General features: G+C 43.3%; 1 protein-coding gene across 1 annotated transcript; it reads right to left on the minus strand.

Annotated features, from left to right (window-relative positions):
- On the minus strand, window positions 3,793–4,578 carry LOC109236871. Its single transcript, XM_019403102.1, has one exon. It carries the CDS (start codon window positions 4,576–4,578, stop codon window positions 3,793–3,795), a length of 786 nt encoding a protein of 261 aa, XP_019258647.1.

Genomic DNA, 22,114 nt, shown 5'->3' on the forward strand with positions numbered 1-22,114 from the left:
TACCTAGTAAATCATGGAAGGTAGGCCAAAAATGGAAGAATTAGGGCTTGGGATTTAAGAGACTTGAAATAAGAATTTGAGGGGCCATTTGGGCTCCGATTTCAGTGTTCTTGGTATGTATGAACTCGTGAGAGTGTGAGGATTCCGGAAATATAACTTTCATTCGATTCCGAGACGTGGGCCCGAGGGGCATTTTGGTCATTTTACCTAATTTTGCTTATTAGCTTAGAATTTAATTGTAGAATCAGTTACTTGAAATGTTATTTACATTATGAAATTTAATTGAATAGATTTGGGCTATTTGGAGTCGGATACTCGTGGCAAGAACGTGGTTTCGGGTTGACATTTGAGTCGGTTCGAGGTAAGTGGCTTGTCTAACCTTGTGTGGGGGACCTTCCCCTTAGGTTTGATATATTTGGTAATTGAAATACCTTGTACGTGAGGTGACGAGTGTGTACTTGTGCAAATTGTTGGAAATCCAGTTTTCTTTAAGTACTTATTAGTATGTTTCTTCTCCTGCTTTTATTACTTGTACTATTAAGCCTGTCGTTAGCTTAGGAAAACATGTCTAAGTGATTTAATTGCTTTAATTGTTCAATCTGTTTATCTGAACTCTGTGCATCATGCTAGGCTAGAGTTATTTGTTGCCTTAATATGAAATTTCCCTTCTCTGAATATTTTCTTGCTGCTGCTGTGTATTTACATTGGCACTACGGTTGTGGGATTTCGGTAGCTCCCCCGTGTCTGTTTACTTTGGGACTACGGGTTAGATTCCCGGTTGATCCCCCTGCACATTTACTTTGGGACTACGGGTTAGATTCCCGGTAGATCCCCCTGCACATATACTTTGGGACTACGGGTTAGATTCCCGGTAGATCCCCCTCCACAGTTATATGGAACTACGGGAATGCACCCGGTAGATTCCCCCAGTACTGGGTATTTATCTTTGGGGACTACGGATCGGGATTCCGGTAGATCCCCCCCGCGCATTGATAGTTGGACTACGGGACAGGATCCCGGGAGATCCTTCGGACACATATATGATGGACTACGGGAAGGTATCCTGGGAGATCCACTGGATAGTTGTAATTGGGATTACAGGACGGTATCCTGGAAGGTGCCCCGGTTGTTATCTCTGTGTTGAGCTGTATTTCTTTCCGTGGTTTGTTTGTCTCTGTTCTAGTGGTTGTTGTTCTTCCAATTCTATGTTATTTCTTACTGTTGCACTTATTTATACTGTTTATTTCACACTGTTAACCCTTATATTTTATTTAACCTCGGTAGGCCCCTGACCCGACCGAGGTTAGGCTTGGCACTTACTGAGTACCGTTGTGGTGTACTTATGCCCCTTCTACGCATGTTTTTCATGTGCAGACCTAGGTACTTTCCCTCAGTCTTATCATCCTTGAGGCGAGGCGCTTCTGTAGAGACTTCAAGGTATATATGCTGCATCCGCAGACCGAGGAGTCCCTTTCTATTCTCACTTTTAAGTATTAGCCCTTCTGTATTTCTTTTCCTTTTGTTAGACATTTCTGGAGTTAGAGCTTCTTATGTATCCCTTAGCTTGTGATTCATGGGTTTTCGGGTCTTGGATTTATGTGTTGGTTTTGAGAGTTAGATATGGTGTATGCCGAGCGACACATTTAAACACTGTTTATTTCTTTATTTCCGTCTTAAATTGTTTTACTTCCGCGAATTTTGGTTTCCTTTTCCGCAATTTAGGCTTACCTAGTCGAAGAGACTAGGTGCCGTCATGATGGTTCACGGAGGGCGAACCGGGGTCGTGACAGTATTTTTTTTGGCCAATCACTGGACATCTCTTGATTAGAGAACACAAGTTTTGGAGCTAGGTTTCTTGCACACACAGTTAGATCTTGAAGATTTGAAGCTTTTGGTTGAATATTCCTTACCCATTTATGTTTATTTCTTCATTTCCTTGCTTTGTATAGAATATCTAACTGTATAGTATTTTTTCCAACACTTAAATCTTGTTTATGAGAATATTCATATTTAAAGTATGGATTAAATATCTTGTTGTGCTTATGTATTGAACGATTTATATTTATATTGAAGTGAGTTATTGTTTCTGTAACTATTCTTGTTCTTTAATATTTCCAAAGGGATTAGCTAACATTAGGACTCGCCCATTAACTTCGAATTAATTTTGGAAAAGATGATTTGGGGTTGGAAAAGATTAATCAACAAGAACTTGAGGCGTTAACCCTCACTTTATAGATTCTACCTAGGGATAGGATTGAACTACTTGTAACCATGTTTGGGTGTGCTTAATCTCTTAATTGTTTTAGGGTTAATTCAGTTAGGAAGTTTTGTTAGTATTCGGAAGAAGCTAATAAAGAATTATTACCCGAGGATAATTAACATAAACTCGCTCATATTTGTAAAATCGTGAAATACATTGGATCGTTACTTTGAGTGTAATTCCCAATGCATCCATGCTTGTAGCCATTGATCATTTTACTTGCTTTCTAGGTCAATTTACATTTTCGCATTTAGACATAAATATTCTCAAAAACTCTTTCTAAGTGTTTGGCTTAGCGTAGTAAGTGATAATTCTCTTACACACCTTGTCGCATATATATTGTTCTCTGTGCGGTTCGACCCCGACTCATAGTTGGGTATATTATATTGCATGCGACCATGTCCATTTACTTTTTAGTAGTGGAATTGGACTTCATCAGTCCACATGGAGGGTGTATGAGCCCACATATATCATCATGTATACGTTCTAGAAATGCAGGGGATTCAATCCCAACCTTAGTTATTGATGGTCTAATAACCAATTTTCCTTGAGAACAAGCAGCACAAGAGAAGTCTTTAGATTGAAGAATCTTCTAATTCTTCAATGTGTGTCCATATTAATTCTCGATAATTTTGCGCATCATATTAGAACCGGGATGGCCCAACCGGTCATGCCTAGAACCAGTAAACTTCTTGTTTACTATTGCTTGTGATTCAACCACACTAATACTTGTGTGGTACAAGCCAGAGGAAAATGCAGGTAACTTTTCATGTATACATCTTTTCCCCGCTTTTATTGTAGTAATATAAAGATATTCAACCATTCCTTCGTTGGCATTCTCCACATGGTAGCTATTTTGTCGAATTGCTTTGAAACTCAACAAGTCTTTTTTAGACTTACTACAATACAAGGTAATATTACTACATTATTTATAGCCAATATTGTTCTACCAGGTAGTAATATAGCCGCTCTTTCGAGCCATCAATTAATTTTGTACTACCTGATATTGTATTCACATATGCCTTTTTCATAACCAAATAAAAGAAATATTTATTTTTTCTTAGTATAGTGTGAGTTGTAGCACTATCCAGAAGGGATATATCTTCATTACTCATCTTGAATCCAACTGAAGACTGGGAAATTTTATTTTTCTTCATAAAATAAAAGTACATCATAAGAAATACGAAAAAAATTAACAACACTATAAGATAACTTAAGGTAATTGAAAACTAAATAATTTAAGAAAGAACAAGACAATTAAAACGTAGAAATAAAAGCAACAACATAATTGTATTTCCAGTAAAATGAATAAACTTCAGTTTTGATCCCAAAGAAGTCTCCAACTTCTAAATGAGTAATATCATCGTATTTGTTTAAAGCCCTTGTCTCAGCATCATTTCAAAAGGTTAAGTGCGACTGCACGGGAGCACTAGCAGAAGAGGCTCTAATATCGTTGGTCTTTCTTTTGTTCGAGTTTTTTATAAAGCCTAAAAAATATTCAAGCGCACGACATTCATATTTCCAATGACCTTTCATACCATATCTATGACAGTTATTGCCTTTGCCTCTTGAAGGATTGTTTTGAGAATCCATATTATTCTCCCGTTTATAATGACCACCACGATGACGATTATTATATCGTCCCTTGCCACACCACGTACATTCATATGGCCCTGATAATTATTTTGTTTTCTTTCAAACTTATCACGTGTTGCTAGCACATTCGCTTCAGCAAATAGAGCGGATCCAGCGGGTCGGGCATCATGATTCATCAAAAGGGTATTATGTTGCTCAGCCACCAGAAGGCATGAGATCAACTCAGAATATTTTCTGAAACCCCTTTCACAGTATTGTTGTTGTAATACCATATTTGAGGCATGAAAAGTCGTAAGAGTCTTTTCCAACAAGTCCTCATCATTTATAGCTTCTCCACATAATTTTAATTGGGAAGTTATTCTAAATACAACAGAGTTATACTTGCTTACGGTCTTAAAATCTTTCAACCATAAGTGTACCCACTCATAACGATCCTTTGGCAATACAATCGCCTTAAGGTGGTCATACCTTTCCTTCAAACCAGTCCACAATTCAAGTGGATCTTTCACTATTAGATATTCAACTTTCAATCCTTCATGCAGATGATGACGAAGGAAAATTATAGCCTTCACTTTGTCCTGACTTGATGCCTCATTACCTTGAGTAATGATATCACCAAGACCTTTAGCACCTAAGTGAATTTCATCATTGAGAACCCATGACAAATAGTTCTTTCCAGAGATGTCAAGTGCCACAAATTCAAGTTTTAACAAATTTGACATAGTGAAAGCTATCATAAAAAAATGAATTAGAAACAATAAAAGAAACTAAAAATAACTTTCTAAATGCCAATAAATCAGAAACGTATTAGTTTAGTAGATCCGAACGATATATTGATGTAAATACACGTTTGCTATTGCTATTCATAAAAATATAAGTTTCTGCATATATATATATATATATATATATATATATATGGCACTAAAAATTAATGATAAAATACATGCTTCTATTTTTCTAGTTGTGAAGTACAAAGACTTACAAAGATAGTTACGATAGCAGAATAAACGAAAATTTAATCGTTGAGAAAATTAGTTGGTATTCCAAGACATAAATTTTCGGGAAACATGAAATGATATATCATAGTGCTTTCATATTATCTAACATGTTTATTGTCACGACCCAAAATCTACTAAGGATCATGATGGCGCCGGACACCACTGCCAGGCAAGCCAACACCATTTAACTAGTAAATTCCCGTTTCAATATTTTCAAAATCATTTCCGCTAAACATTAAACAATGAATAATAAACTCCACTGAATATATAATGATGTCTTTACAAAATTACTGAACAATCCCAAAATCATCCCAGAACCCGGTGTCACAAGTGCATGAGCAATTACTAGGAAATCTAATAAAGTACAATAGTTGTCCGGAATACAAACTTGAACAGAAAGTAAATATAATACACTGAAAGAGACTCTGCTGGCTGCGGGTCATCTCGAGTGATGTAGCTCACCTAAGTCTCTATATCATCCATGTTGCTACGTCCATTAGGCCACTAGAGGTACATGCGCCTCTGCAACAAAAATGCACAGCAAGGGTAGCATGAGTACAAAAATAATGTGTACTCAGTACGTATCCCGCCTAACCTCGAAGAAGTAGTAACGAGAGGTCGACTTTGACACTTACTAATGGTCTGGTAATATCATTACAATAAAGAAGTGAATAAGTACGAAACAGGAAAATTATATGAAATAAGCATGCATAAAACACATAGTAATATCCCCTTTCTTCTTTATTTTACTCAAGTTTTCAGCTAACAAGTTCCCTCCGTAACTGGAGCACAAATTTGGCTATGGTGGATTTCTTTAAAGAAGTTATCATAATTCAAAACAGGGAAAAATACCCCAGGTTCACTGGCTTCTAGCCAAATGTAACGCACGATTCTATGAGAATAGTATATACATATACATATATAGGAAATGCCGAGGCGTACGGCCTGATCCAACATAAAAGTGAATTGTGCACTGCCGAGGGTCAAACGGCGCGAACCATAGATGCATCTATTACCCTGCCGAGGCGAACGGCCCGCTCCCATGAGAGTGTGGTACATAAATCCTGCCGAGGCAAACGGCCCGATCCCATAAGAGTGTGGTACATAAATCCTGCCGAGGCGAACGACCTGATCCCATAAGAGTAGTACAAGAAAATACCCCGCTCGCGAATCATATGTGCGACGCGGTCAAATATTATTAATGGAATTTCCCTCGCTCGCGAATCATACATGCGACGTGGCCAAATATAATTTATTAATAATTCAAAATCTGTATACGGTAAAATTGGAGGATCGAATTTCCCGTCGTTGTGATGGCTCGTAAGCATATTTCACGGGTTCGAGGCTGTGGTCGAAGTTCACCCTCGAGGCCTACCGACGCTCGATCACGGGGCGGTGCAGACCAACGGTTATAATGAAAAAGTGGGGAGTTCCCTAGGCGCACGTCTAGAGCTGACAAAGTCTAGTGAGCTATGCTCAGATCCGCATCATGACCTCAATTAGCTGTCCCATCTCCATATCTTTTGTAATTAATGCATTAGTACTATGATGGGGTTTCCCCTCATATATAAAAGGGATCCCTGTCATTTTGTATCTATCTGATTCTGAATACTAAATACACAAGAACATTCTCTCTGCTTTCTAACATATTCTCTTGAGTTCATTGTTTCATTTATTGCTTACATTCATTGTGTTCTATTTATTGTTCTTTATTTATAGCTTATTATTGGCCATAAACAGCCATCATTGATCTCATTATAACTGTTAGTCGCCCTTCGACTACCCTTGATAGCTCCCAACCGATCACCCAACTCGACCTCGAGGTCCTCGAATAAGCCAGCTCGAGGCTCCGACTATTAATAACTCGGTTTGGTTATCACCTTGCTCTCAAGCACTAATCTCGTTTCTAAGTCTTTCACATAGCATCAACTGCTGAACAACCGACATAAAAATAGATCACATATTTTTAGAACCTCACAAAATCAAATTTAATTGTTATTATCATTTTCACGGTAAACAGTTTGGCACCCACCGTGGGGCTAAGAATAACAGTGATTATTTTCTTGCTGGTTTAACTACATAACGCAAGTTATCTTTCACACTTTTTCCTGCCCAAAGATCTTTGATTTTAGGTCAAAATGTGTGGCTCAGTGAACGACAATCTCGAGAACCATGGAGAGAATGGCGGGGATGTTCCAGGTGTTGGTATACCACCACGAAACCCTGAGAGCTCACCGGAGCCGATTCCCAAGGGTACGACCCCATGCGACGCCTAATGCGTCAGCGCCGGTCCTCACATTAACTAGGGAGCACGCCCAGAAATTCAACGAGAAACTCGGAAAAATCCAACTTGGGCAAAAGGAGAGATTCCTCGGCATGTCATTCATATGATTATGGGGGGGACCGACATTCCCCAGGGACCCGCGATCAAACAGACAAAAATATCTGCTGCAATAGGAGGATCGATCCGAGACCACATGACCGAAGACATCATTGCATTCGACGAGGAGGATCTCGAGACCTTGGCAGAACCACACAACGATGCGCTGGTAATTTCATTTCTTTTAAGCAACATTCGAATTAAGCGTGTGCTCGTAGATCCAGGCAGCTCGCCAATATAATCAGGGCAAAGGTAGTAGAACAGCTTGGGTTGCTCGATCAGATCGTACCCGCCCCCCAGGTCCTCCACGGCTTCAACATGGCCGGCAAAGTAATAAAAGGAGAGATCTCCCTCCCAATTGACATGTCCGGTATGGTTCAGAACACCAAGTTCCACGTCATCGACGGTGACATGAGGTACAACGCATTTCTCGGTAGGCCGTGGATACACAGCATGACGGCAGTGCCGTCAACTATGTACCAGATGATAAAATCTCCAACAGAGGATAGTATAACAACCATATATAGAGAACAACATGAGGCGAAAGAAATGTTCGCGGTTTACCAGGAGGCGCCGATTCCCATACACTCCACCTCGGATAAGTCTGGGAGCGTACAGGCCCCCGAGGATGATGAAGAAGATTTCCTCGCTCCTCGAACCTTCGTTGCCCCCGAAGAGTCGGATGCAACAAAATCGACAATTGAAGAACTGGAGCAAGATATTTTGATCGAGCACCTTCCAGATTAGAAGGTATACCTGGGAACAACAATAACCCCAAACTCAGGAAAGAACTCATTCAACTTCTTATTAAAACATCGACTGTTTCGCTTGGTCCCACTTAGATATGACAGGAATCCCGCTGGAAATAGCCATCCGCCGATTGAGTGTAGACCCCAGGTTTAACCAGTGAAGCAAAAAAGAAGACCTCAATCCGAAGTAAAACACACATTCATCAAGGACGCGGTGACGAAACTCCTTAAAATAGGGTCCATTAGAGAGGTAAAATACCCCCGAATGGGTGGCCAACGTAGTGGTAGTACCCAAAAAAGGAAATAAGTTAAGAATGTGTGTAGATTATAAAGATTTAAATAAGGCGTGCCCCAAGGATTCGTTCCCATTGCCTAACATCAATCGTCTGATCGATGCTACAGCCGACCACGAGACCCTTACTCTTCTCGACGCCTACTCGGGGTATAACCAAATTTAGATGAAACCAGGGGGATCGAGATCAACCCCGACAAAATCAAGGCCATCGAAGAAATCACGGTGGTAAATAATGTAAAGGCCGTGCAACGGCTGACAGGGCGGATAGCTGCTCTAGGCAGATTCATATCAAGGTCGTGGGACATGAGTCATCATTTCTTCTCTTTACTCAAAAAGAAAAAACAACTTCGAGTGGACCCCAGAATGCCAACACGCCTTAGAGGAATTGAAGCGATATCTGACTAGTCCGCCTTTGCTCCACACGCCAAAAGAGGATGAAAGCTGTACCTATACCTGCCCGTATCCGAGATAGCGGTAAAAGGTATGCTGGTTCGAGAAGAGCAAGGTACGCAATTCCCTGTTTATTATGTAAGTCGGACCCTAGGGGATGCCGAAACCAGGTATCCGCACCTAGAGAAATTAGCTCTTGCATTAATAAGCGCATCGCGAAAATTGAAACCCTATTTTGAATGCCACTGTATTTGCATCCTAACAACGTACCCTCTCTGAAGCATATTACGTAAGCCTGAACTATCGGGCCGATTGGCCAAATGGGCCCGAACACGGAGGGTATGATATCGAGTATCAACCCCGAACAGCCATCAAGTCCCAGATTCTGGCAGACTTCGTGGCCGATTTCTCGCTCTCCCTCGTGCCCGAGGTAGAAAAGGAACTTTTACTGAAATTAGGCACGTCTTCCGAGGTATGGACCCTGTTCACTGACGGCGCCATAAACGTGAGAGGATCCGGGCTCGGTATAGTCCTGAAGACGCCTACGGGCGGCATAATCAGGCAATCTATAAAAAATGCAAGATTGACTAATAACGAAGCCGAGTATGAGGCTATGATTGCAGGTCTGGAATTGGCCAAAAGCCTGGGAGCTGAGACCGTCGAGGCAAAATGCAATTCACTCCTGGTAGTAGATCAGGTAAATGGGAGCTTTGAGGTCCGAGGAGACAGGGTGCAAAGATACTTGGACAAAATCCAAATCACACTACGCCATTTAAAAGAATGGACCCTGGTCTATATACCCTGATTACAGGACAGCGAGGCCGATGCCCTCGCTAACCTAGGATCATCCGTCGAAGAGGACGACCTACTCCCCGGGGCCGTTGTTCAACTATCCAAATCAGTGGTCGAGGAAGGTCATGCCGAGATTAACTCCACTAACCTGACATGGGACTGGAGAAATAAATATATTAACTATCTAAAAGATGGGAAACTACCCACGGATCCGAAAGAATCGAGGGCCCTGTGTACCAAAGCAGCCCGATTCTCGCTCGATAAAAGCGGAACTCTTTACAGGAGAACCTTTGATGGCCCTCTAGCCGTATGCCTGGGGCCAGGAGATACCGATTATGTGCTCCGGGAGATTCACGAGGGGACCTGCAGAAGTCACTCCGGTGCCGATTCCTTAGTCCGAAAGGTGATCAAGGAAGGCTACTACTGGGACAACATGGAAAAAGACACTAAGGAATTCGTCCGAAAGTGAGACAAATGCCAGAAATTTGCCCCTATGATTCACCAACCTGGCGAACAGCTACATTCAGTCTTACCGCCATGGCCGTTCATGAAATGGGGAATGGACATCATCGGACCTCTACCAACAGCGCCAGGTAAAGCTAAATTCATTTTATTTATGACTGACTATTTCTCAAAATGGGTGGAAGCGCAGGCCTTCGAGAAGATAAGAGAGAAAGAAGTCATTGACTTCATCTGGGACCACATTATGTGCCAATTCGGGATTCCTTCCGAGATAACATATGATAATGGGAGGCAGTTCATCGGGAGCAAAGTAACACAGTTCCTTGAGGATCACAAAATCAAGAGAATCCTATCAACGCCTTACCACTCGTGTGCAAACGGCCAGGCCGAGTCCACAAACAAAACCATCATCCAAAACTTAAAAAAGAAGTTGGAAAGCACTAAGGGAAAATGGAGAGAAATATTGCCCGAAGTGCTATGGGCATACCGAACAACTTCAAAATCAAGCATAGGGGAGACACCTTTCTCTCTAGTGTATGGCATCGAAGCTTTGATACCAGTGGAGGTCGGGGAGCCAAGCACCAGATTCCGACACACCATAGAAAGCTCAAACAACGAGGCCATGACTACGGCCCTCGAACTATTAGATGAAAAGCGAGAAGCCTCGCTGGTCCGAATGGCCGCCCAAAAGCAAAGGATCGAAAGGTATTATAACAGGAGAACGAACCTCCGACATTTCAGAGTTGGGGACTTGGTCCTGAGGAAAGTCACCCTCAACACCAAAACCCTAATGAAGGAAAGCTAGGCCAAAATTGGGAAGGACCGTACCACGTCCTCGGAGTAATTGGCAAAGTGTCCTACAAGCTCGGTACCATGGAAGGCGACCAGCTTCCATGAAACTGGAACATATCGATGCTAAAATGATACTACTGCTGAGGTGTCCGGCGAAAGATTCTGAAACACCCTCAAGCTCGAGGACCCCGGGCTCTTAGAAGCATGCGTTGCACTCTTTTCCTTCGACCGGATTTTTTCCCTGGAAGGGTTTTACCGGCAAGGTTTTTAACAAGGAAACATCCATATGCTGCCTAAGGAAGACTCAAAAAATATTCAAGGTTTCTTTTGCAATCAACCTCGAATACTGGGGGGCATCCCCCCGGAAGGTCACCTACTCGGAGAAGCCAAGATACATCAAATGGGGCCTCGATAGGAGAATAATGTACTGGGCCAAACGGTCGAACGAACCGTGTCCGTATAGAGCAACTGAGCCCTTAACAACAAAAGCATGTATACTTGTACCAAGTAATCAAAGAATACTTCCCAAAAGCATTCTACAAAAACCGGCTCCAGAGCTAAAAATGTCCCGAATACGCGGGGACTGGCGTCGACAACTCGAAGCGATACGAACCCCGGGTCGGAGCTCCTAACTCATGCGCCCTCAAAGAGGCAACCTTGCCATTAATATCACTACAAGTCCCGAGATGGTACCCGATCTCGAGGACCTCCGTCAAAAGAACTTAGGCTCCAAGAAGCCATCAAATATCACTATAAGTCCCGAGATGGTACTCGATCTCGAGGACCTCCGTCAAAAGAAGTTAGGCTCCAAGAAGCCAATGCCATCCTAACTCGTAAGCCCTCAATGAGGCAGCATCTAGATCGTAAAGTAGCTCCTGAGCTGAAAATGTCCCGAACACTCGGGGACTAGCGTCGAAAACTCAAAGCCACATGACCTCCTGGTCGGAAACTCCGGAATCGTAAGCCCTCAATGAGGCAATACCAAGTTTGCAAGTTATGGCTCCCGAGCCGAGAAATCCTTGATAACTCGGGGACTACCGTCAATCGCCATCTCCACAATGGCTCCCGAGCCGAGAAATCCTCGATAACTCGGGGACTGTCGTCAATCGCCATCTCCATCGACTTAAAAAAAATCCGAGGCCATAAGACCCCAAATGGGCAGACTCGGTCTCGTAAGACCTGTATAAGGCAACAACAATATCTATAAGACCTCAAGCAAGGCGTGAACCACACTTGTACCAAGTGACAATATCTGTAAGACCTCGAGCAAGGCATGAACCATACTTGTACCAAGTATCCAAAACTGTAAGACCTCAAAGGCATGTAAAACTTGTAAGGCCTTACTAAAAAGGCATAAACCCGATCTCAAAGTTAAGGCTATATATCGAACTTCTAAGATCCCTAAAAGGCATACCCTCGATATAGACGCCGAAACTACTTCACTCGGGACCAAAAGGCTCCGGCCAAACACAAATGACTACGGTCACAAGGCTGTACCAGCCAAACTAACGCGACTCGGGGACGCTCGACCGTCGCTACAAAATCACATGCCTTCAATTACTTCGAATCTACTTCGAAAAGAACCAGTTAAACAGGCTACCCTCGATATAGGCATAAGAGCATCGACCATGTCACCTCCTAAACACTGGCTTCGAGATACTCAGCTTCCGAGCCAAACCTCCGAGGTGCTCGACCATCGCCATATAATGACTCACAATCGAGGTTTTTTATTAAACCATCGAAGAGTCAGGCAATCACTATTTCAAAAAATCCTTATCGAGGGAAAAATAAAGCCTACATAAAAGGTCACATCGACCCAAGGCGTAAGAGATATTGTCGCCAGCCTACACATAAAAGGTCGCATCGACCCAAAGGCATATGAGCCATTGTCGCCAGCCCACACAAAAGGTCGTACCGACCCAACGCGTAAGAACCTAAGGGCCAGCTTTAAATTTCTAAACTTAAGGGTCGAATGAGCTCTAGTCGAAACCTGATTCGGAGACTGAACCCAAAACAGTTAACTAAATATGCCTAAGGGAAAAAGCGTAAGGGCCACTGTCGCCAGCACATACAAAAGGGCGTACCGACCCGATGCATAAGAGCCATTGTCGCCAGCACTCAAAACAAAGGGGAGGAGAAGTGATAAATAACGAAAAGCCTTCTTATATATATTGCTCACAGAGGCATGCTTACAAGGCCTGTAAAAACCTTTACGAAAAAGGAACAAAATAGAACCCTAATCTATCATCGAGCCTACATCTTCGATGACTCCGCTGGAGGTTGCGCCCTAACGGTTTCGGCTTCAACTTCGGGTCCTTCAAGGGCCTCTTCTCCTCCGGGGGCTCCACCTTTGTTCTCATCATCTCCTAAGCCACTACCCGACGCACCTCCAGAAGCAAACAGGGTAGCACCACCCTCCTTTTCCAGGGTCTTCACACTCTCGAGCTCGGCAAACAAACTGATACCTCCCGCTTGTATATCTTCGAGAGTCCGCCTCCAAGATTCTAACCAAGCATGCTCCACAGCTCGAGTAAATTTCAACTCGGCATCCTCAGGCGCTCTCCCGGCTTGAGCAATTAACGCAACGACATCCTCTTTATGCAAAGATATAAGCGCATCCGCTTCAGTTTTGATCCCGGATAGTGCAACTACTAACTTAGAATGGAGACCTCTATACTTCTCACTGCCCGCCCTCGCGTCATGAAGCTGATGCCCAACTAAGGCTATCTTTTCCTGGAGGGTATCCCTCTAAGAAGATATCTCTCTCACGCGCCGTTTGAGTTCGAGAACTTCGGAGTCTTTGGCTTGGAGCTCCTCCCTCAGTAGGGCGCTTTCCTCCCCAAACTGCACAAACCAGATTAAAAAATGTCAAAATGCTGGGATCTGGCAAACAGTCGGGCCGTAGCAAACGAAAACTAGGTAACCTGCTCAACAAGGCAAGTCTTCTCATGATCATGACGGGCCGCCTCAGCCTGAAGCCGGGCGAAGGTCTGGTTATAAAGTGCCCTGGCCTGAAGCATGACAAAGACAAATTAGAGAGAAAAAGATTAGGGTGACCGGTAGGATTTACGAGAACTACCTACTCGTAGAGCCTGTTCATCTCACTGAAGATGAGCGAAACCTCAAACTCGGGAATCCCCCTTGGAAGCGGCTAAAGGCTTCTCAAGCGCATCTCTGCTCCCGACGGGCACCCCTGCATCAGAAGGTTCTTCATTCCGGACATCTTGTTTTCCCCTAGGAGGTGAGATTGTTCCCTGAGGAGAGTCCCTCACCACAATAACACCAACAGGGCCACTCCAAGTTGCCTCTTGTCCCTGCAGAGCTCCAGAATCGTTTTCCTCCAAACTGCCTACCGAATGCATCACGGCTCGAGGGATATTTTGACCATCGGCCGACTCGGGAGCATCACCCGACACCCCCTCCGTAGTTTCTTCAGCCCGAAGTTGGGCTGCGACGACATCAAGCTCCGGCTCAGGAGCCACCATCTCTACGGCATGGGGGTCGATCAGGTATTCCCCTCTCTCGGACGCCATCGAGAAATCATGTTCCTCCTTGCCTTCGACTCGGGGACTTCCCGTTATCTCCGGAGTTAGCGCTGCCGGGTCGGCCTTAGTTTCTCCCGCCTTGATCTTCTTGGACTCCGAAAGTTCATTCGACGGATCCCTTTGTCTTTTCTTCCCTCCATCAGGTACCGAAACACCCTTCTCACCAAGCGATGTCCCTTCATCAGGGGGACCTCCCCCAGACCTACAAAAATGCAAGAGGTTAAGCATCGGGAGTGAGAGCGCTATCAGTACCAATTCAGATTGAAAGATACGATTGCAACAAGGGTAAAGGCTCACCATGGTCCTTAGCTTCCCATTGAGCTTGAGATACATCACACCACGCTCGCTCAGCGTATGGGCATATCGAGTCCAGCCGGCCAACCCAGCCCGAGAGATCCGTGACCGTACAAGGGTAAATTGTTGCGGCTGCATTAGCAGAGGAAATTAAGTGCGTGGAAGAATGTATTCAGAAGGAAGCAAGGGAACGCTAGATAACGTATCTACTTATGTTCCATGTTCCACCTCTCGGGGAATGGCATCCTTTCCACCGGGATCAAATCCGAAGTCCTTATTCTAACAAAGTGGCTCATCCACCCTCCGTTCCCGACTTCTTCGATGCAGGCAAAAAGGGCCCTCGGAGCTCAGCGGTGGAGCTTAATCAGGCCCCCATGGAAGAGACGGGGGCTGTACATCCGGATCAGGTGATCAAGAGAGAAGGGCATCTCCTCAACCCTGTTCACATAGTACCGGAACATGTAAACAATGCGCCAGAATGAAGGGTGAATTTGGCCAAGGGTCACTTGGTACCGTTGGCAGAAGTCGAGAATTTACGGGGTCTATCGGAGGCAAGGACGGCCCCACCGCCCCAAGGGTAAATGGGTAAGTATACACACTGAGAAAATCGGCTTTATATGTCGTTATATCCTCCTCCGGAGAAGGGATCTCCACAAGCACCGCATCCTCCCAGCGGCAGTCAGTCCTCACCCTTTCGACGTCTGTTATTGAGCTAATATACTGAGACACAAGCTTTCGACGCCTCGGCTTCGAGGAAGGTCTCTTCACCTTGAAATCGGAAGCCGTCGAGAAAAATCCCGGAATGCATTCCTCAGCACGAGGAGGCACTGCCGCTTTGCCTTTGGTTGGAAGCGAAGAGGAGGAGGTCACATTCTCCTGAGAAACAGAGGCGGAAGCTTTCGTCATTCTTGAAATATTTCAAAAGGGAAAGGGAAGTTGCGAAGGTAAAGGAAGAAGGAACCCTTTTTGGGAGCTTGGTGGTGTAGTGAGCTGTAAAGATTGAAAGGAGAAGTATTTATAGAAGCCCCACACGCGCGTTGAAGGGGGGGCCAAGGGATAGCCAAACGCTATGATCAATGCGAAGGCTTTCAGGAGCTGTGTGTACGCCATCTTTTGGTACTTTGTAACTGTCGTCGTTACGGAAATACCAGAGGGGCAAGAATTCAAGGTCGTTTCTTATCACTTTCACTCTAAGAAACGCGGGGACTATCTGTTACAGTAAAATCGGAGGGTCGAATTTCCCGTCATTGTGATGGCTCGTAAGCATATTTCATGGGTTCGAGGCTGTGGTCGAAGTTCACCCTCAAGGCCTACTAACGCTCGACAACGGGGCGGTGCAGACCAACGATTATAATGAAAAAGTGGGGAGTTCCCTAGGTGCACGTCTAGAGCTAACAAAGTCTAGTGAGCAATGCTCAGATCCGAATCATGACCTCAATTAGCTGTCCCGTCTCCATATCTTTTGTAATTAATGCATTAGTACTAAGTTGGGGTTTCCCCTCCTATATAAAGGGGATCCCTCTCATTTTGTATCTATCTGATGTTGAATACTAAATACACAAAAACATTCTCTCTGCTTTCTAACATATTCTCTTAAGTTCATCGTTTCATTTATTGCTTACATTCATTGTGTTCTATTTATTGTTCTTCATTTATTGCTTATTATTGGCCATAAAGAGCCATCATTGATATCAGTAAAATTGTTAGTCGCCCATCGACTATCCTCGATAGCTCCCAGCCGAGCACCTAACTCGACCCCAAGGTCCTCGAATAAGCCAGCTCGAGGCTCCGACTATTAATCATTAGGTTTGGTTATCACCTTGCTCTCAAGCTCGATTCTCGTTTCTAAGTCTTTCACATAGCATCAACTGCTTAACAACCGACATAAAAATAGATCACGTATTTTTAGAACCTCACAAAATCAAATTTAATTGTTATTACCATTTTTACGGTAAACTAAATCCTTTTCTTGATTCTTTTCAAAATAAGGACAGTTCAACGTGAAGCTTTTAAAGAGATTTTCCCCGCTCGCGAAATGCACATGCGACGCGGTTACACATAGGTTTCTTAAGTCATTATAATATTTCTCACTTCTTTCGAAGATACGAAGTTTCATATAAACCCTTAAAAATCGTAATTTCCTCAACTTGAATTCCTTTCAACACAATTATTACGCAATCCTAATCTTGTTTCTTCTAAAGAGAACAATAACATAAATTAACAACAATATCAACAAAGCATGATGTAAGCCTAAACTACCCAGACATACGCATAATAGTAGCTATGCACGGACTCTCGTCACCTCGTGCGTACGTATCCCCCCACAAGTAGGAGCACATAATAATTTAGTTCACCTATGGGGTTAATTCCCTCTTACAAGGTTAGAAAGGAGACTCACCTCGCTCCGAAGTTCCATAACTGGCATTCCACGCCCTTCCGAAGACTCAAATCGATGCAAAATGCTCCAAAAATAGCCAATAATTATGTAAACCCATTAATATATGTTCAATTACTCATAGTAGTCCAATTCAGAACAATTCCTAACCCCGATCAAAAAGTTGACAAAATTTCCCTCGGGCCCACGTGCCCGGATTCCGAAATTTTCGAAGATAAAGTTTACCCATGACCTCACGAACTCACATATATATATTTTATTCTTAATTCCATGCCCAAAATCGTGGTCAAAATCCAAAAATCTAAATTTCTAGGTTTTTCTTCAAAATCCCTAAATTTCTACAATTTTACATGCTTAAATCCATATATAATCCTTGTAGGTAACTTTAAGCATGTAAACAAGTAGGTTTTTCTCTAATTGCACGTAAAGTCGCCAGAGTCTCTCTCTATAAAACTCGCTAGAGCAGCCCCAAGTTCGCAAATGCGATGGTCGCATTTGCGACCAAAACACCGCAAATGCGGTCACACCAGCACCAACAATCCCACTTCTCAACAAAATGCTCCGAAGCTACTCCGAAACTCACCCGAGCCCCCGGTGCTCCAAACCAAACACCCGCACAAGTCTAAAAACTTAATACGAACTTGCTCAAGGTTTCAAATCGCATCAAACAATGCTATAATCACGAATCACACCCCAAATCAAACTTGATGAACTTTAAATTTCAAACTTCTACTTTCGATGCTTAAACCTATCAAACCACGTCCGATTAACCTCAAATTTTGCACACAAGTCATATTCGACTTTATGGACCTACTCCAACTTCCGGAATCGGAATCCAACCCTGATATTAAAAAGTCTACTTCCGGTCAAACTTCTCAAAAACCTTCAAATTTTCAACTTTAGCCAAATGACTCCAAAATGACCCACGGACCTCTGAATTCACTTTTGATCGCGCTCCCAGCACCAGAATCAACCTACGGAGCTATTCCGAGTCTCGGAATCCCAAACGGACATCGATAACACTGAAATGCACTTTAACCCAAACTTATGAAATTCTTCCAAAAATGCTAACTTCCATAATAGGTGCTGAAACGTTCCCATGTCTTTCAAAACTCGATCCGGACATACACCTAAGTCCGAAATCATCATACGAACCTGTTGGAACCTTCAAATCCCGATTCCGAGGTCTTTTACTCAAAAATCCAATCTTAGTCAATTCTTTCAACTTAAAGCTTCGGAAATGAGAATTCTCTCTCCAAATCAACTCCGAACTTCCCGGAATTGAATTCCGACCATGCGTACAAGTCATAATACCTGAAGTGAAGCTACTCAGGGCCTCAAACCACTGAACGACGTGCTAGAGCTCAAAACGACCGGCCGGGTCGTTACATTCTCTCCCACTTAAACATACGTTCGTCCTCGAACATGCTGAGAACTGCACTGAAGTAATCCGAAATCACTACTTAACACCTCGTGCACCTACCCGTGCTACCACAACTCAGTTGGGCACATTAGCTCGATCAAATCTAAAGATAACCTCTTTCATTTAGGCAAATAAGCCTTAGAGCCCAGTTTCAACATCCGAAATTCTCTGCTAGGACTACTTTCAACATATAAACACCGTATAAATCACCACACGATACACCGATATAAGATTGCATACCTTTGCTGAATTCACACTATGCACCACGTCATTCACAGGACCATAATAACATTCTCTGATCATTATAGCCGACATTCCCCGAATCTGATGTTCATAATGCACCTCATGATATATTTAAGTCTTGTCCCAACTTTTGCAATACCGCCACGATGGAAGAGATGCATAGAAATTCATTACCGACTGCCACGTCAACATATCATTGAGTCTATTCTCCTGCCAAGAGCCATCACCTTATTTGAATAAATTAATGGTATTTGCTCTTTGATATACTTGATATAATGCGATCGCATTGATTCTAGGTCCAATAATCTCGTCTCACCCAGTATGAACTGCTTCGGGCAATAAGCCACCCTAGTCATGACCAAAAGTCTCATATGATGCCACAACTTGTCAATAGGCTACAAGCTCGAACGTGATACATAAAGAAAACGAACTCTGGAAAGGCTACTCAACCCACGTAACTAATTAGACAACAGAAAGGTATCATGAACCTTCCTCAGGAAAATGGGAAACAAGACACACAAAATAGAGTATAAGGGACTGTGCTCAACATCACACTGTTGCGGAGCGCAACCCGATCCAAACTACATACCCGTGGCGGCGTGCCACCCGATCCACACATAAAATCCACATAAGGAGATACATACCGAGCTAGAGTGCTCATTACTACAAAAATACCAAATATCGGCCACAAGCACGCTAAGTGCATAGTAACATCCCCGGGGAGACAGATAGAGCCATATGCAACAAAACTCAAGCACAACTGAGATGCGATATATGATCTGAATTTCAAGAGCAATCCTTCTCATATGATACCATCGCTACGCGGAACCTCAACACGTAAGAGAATTATCAAGCCGTTTCACAACTCACATGAATCAATATAGTTTTACATGACATAGCTGATGACGAAATAACATCCAACGTTCGAATACTCCTCCATAAGGAGTGCTATGCTGAAATGAACACATCTTGCCTGATATAGAGCCCATATTCATATTAAATCCACCCACCGACCCCGAGCCGATTCTAACCGCGCCGTACTAGGAGAATAACCTCTCAAGGGTCCATAATAACCCCTTTTCCTAATAACGCACAAGAACAACCATCATAACCGGAGCAAACATCCACCGTCCATAGCCCAATAAACCGAGTGCCTTCCAGACATAAATTCTCAAATTAGTGATATTACCACCATCTTCATACTTGGTTTAAATTTTTATTCAATCAAGTGACTGCATGTCACACTTATACAATCTTCCCGTGAGATACGCTTCCACGATCTCATGCACCAGGTAACAAGTCTGCACTTCCACACCATCGGCCACACAAATGTTGAAAAGCAAATCAAGAATCCGTAACTAGAATGCAAAGCCTCCTACACAAACACCGATCTCAGGTGACGCTAAAGACAATACCAGCTTACTCTAAACATCCAAATCCCTTTCCTGCTCATCCGAGCTCGTGACATCTTTGCCGACACCAAACCGCAACCTTGGTTCCTCACTCTCAATTTTTCATACCGCTCACTGCACCTAACATGCCAATATGCGACAGTATAAGAATTCCATCATAACTCCTGCACCACTAATAGAGTATACACTTCATCATGAAAAAATCTTTTACTTAGCTCATTCCAAGAGAACCATAGCAACCCGCAAGTAACTTCTCATAACCGCAAAACATTCAAATCCTCAGGTAGTGGTCTAAACCACCATAACCCCTCCATGACCCGCCTACACATACAGGCCATAGTACTTGAATACTTCCAAATAAAATCAATTACGGCGGCCGTCGAGCCTCGCACGCACCGCCACAAATCACATGCAGAACTTAATTACGCTGAAGGAACTGATTACCTCCATTAGTATAATTCAACCATGGTTAACCAATTAACTCCTTCTGAATTATCCTTAACTTGCCTTAGAGATAATATTAGCTCTGTTCCTTACATCACCAACCTAAATCCGCACTCACTTGAGTAACTCCATTCCATGAGACCACATTGTCTCCAAACTACCGTTTCATACCTTTCTTGCACGCATATTCGTATCTTCAACTAATACATCCATTCTAATAACTTTACTATGAATTTGAAGTCCTTTCCTCTCATTCTTTCAATCGCGAGTCAAAAATATCATAGAACATCCCGATCCTCTTATCATAATCTTATACAAAAGCTCGATTCTAAACCATACTGCAGGCTTGAATCCTTAGGCACCGCATTTTTAACCTTTGAATTCACTAGGACCGTTGTTGAGAGTCACCCACTCTGGCTTGGTCCCGAATGTAATCAACTCAAAAGCTCCGCCGGCACACGAACAGCCATCCCCATGGAGCACCCGATTGAATCACTTCTTTGTAAATCACCTCTGTACGACACAAATCCTGAGTCTTCCCAAAGCCTGAAGATGAGCCAATAAGGCCAACTATAGTACAGCTTTACCAATTCTTTTGCTCAAATTGCCACTTATGTTCTTTTCCCCTTAGCTGAAATAACTTACCAATACGCCAATAACCCGAAACCTCACAAGAAAATAACTGTACAACGCAATCGTAGGCAGTGGGACTCTCCCACTTAGCTTGAAACCACTATTACACAACTCCTGAACCCATCAAGATTCTTTCTTCATCATTGGCATTATCTTGCACAACCAACCCGCCAAATTCCTCGAAACCTTCCAGTTAACCGTTCCATGAACACTCTGAATCACTAGCCGCTTTTACATATTCTACCTCTCACCGAATAGCCAGTAGAATTCTTCGTAGAAGCTTCGTCAACCATGCGGCCGCTGACCTGCTCACAGGAGATAATCCGCCTGGAAAAAAAATATGCCGACATCCTCCAATGTCGCTGCACTGGTACACTTACTGCAAAATAAGTAACCCATCCAAAGTCATGCTGTACCCTTTTTCATATCAAGCAACTCATTTCTGTTGCACCCAATTTCCCACCTTATGACAACCAATATTTCAAATCAAGCCCGTAGACTCAGTCACTGACCAACGTGAATCCCAATTCACTCTAAACTCCTCCCAAGGCGTGTAGTCATCCTACCGTAGAACCCATGTGCTACTCTACCACTCTCCCACTTTGGTCAAACTCACTCCTTTAAGCAATTACTCAATTCCTGTCTCCCACACTTGGCCTTCCAGGAGTTTAATCACCACAAGACACTTCCCACATGTCCATCTCCATCCTTCGCTGCCCATCCGTTGCCTTAAATCAAAATATATCTCTGTAGCACTTGAACTAATAGATCGTTACTCCATCAATCCAAACCTGAACATTCATGGTCCGGTTGTCTTTCCTCCGCCAAAAATAAAATGTTGAATCTCTGAATCATGCATTGAGTAAACCTTCTTCTAAGTCACCCACTGCTCCGACACATAGACACACATCCTAACATTACATCAATACTGTGCGGTAGCAACCCGTGAGCATCATAGTAACCTGTGCATAGCCTCAAAGCCCTTAGAAGTACAGCTACTGATCCAAAATG

The sequence above is a fragment of the Nicotiana attenuata genome, chromosome 1 (genome assembly GCF_001879085.1).
Source record: "Nicotiana attenuata strain UT chromosome 1, NIATTr2, whole genome shotgun sequence".
In the NCBI taxonomy this organism is placed as follows: domain Eukaryota; kingdom Viridiplantae; phylum Streptophyta; class Magnoliopsida; order Solanales; family Solanaceae; genus Nicotiana; species Nicotiana attenuata.

Bases quoted from the DNA above. Each gene is read 5' to 3' on its own strand.
- LOC109236871 (XM_019403102.1), bottom strand. From the start codon at position 4,578: ATGTCAAATTTGTTAAAACTTGAATTTGTGGCACTTGACATCTCTGGA.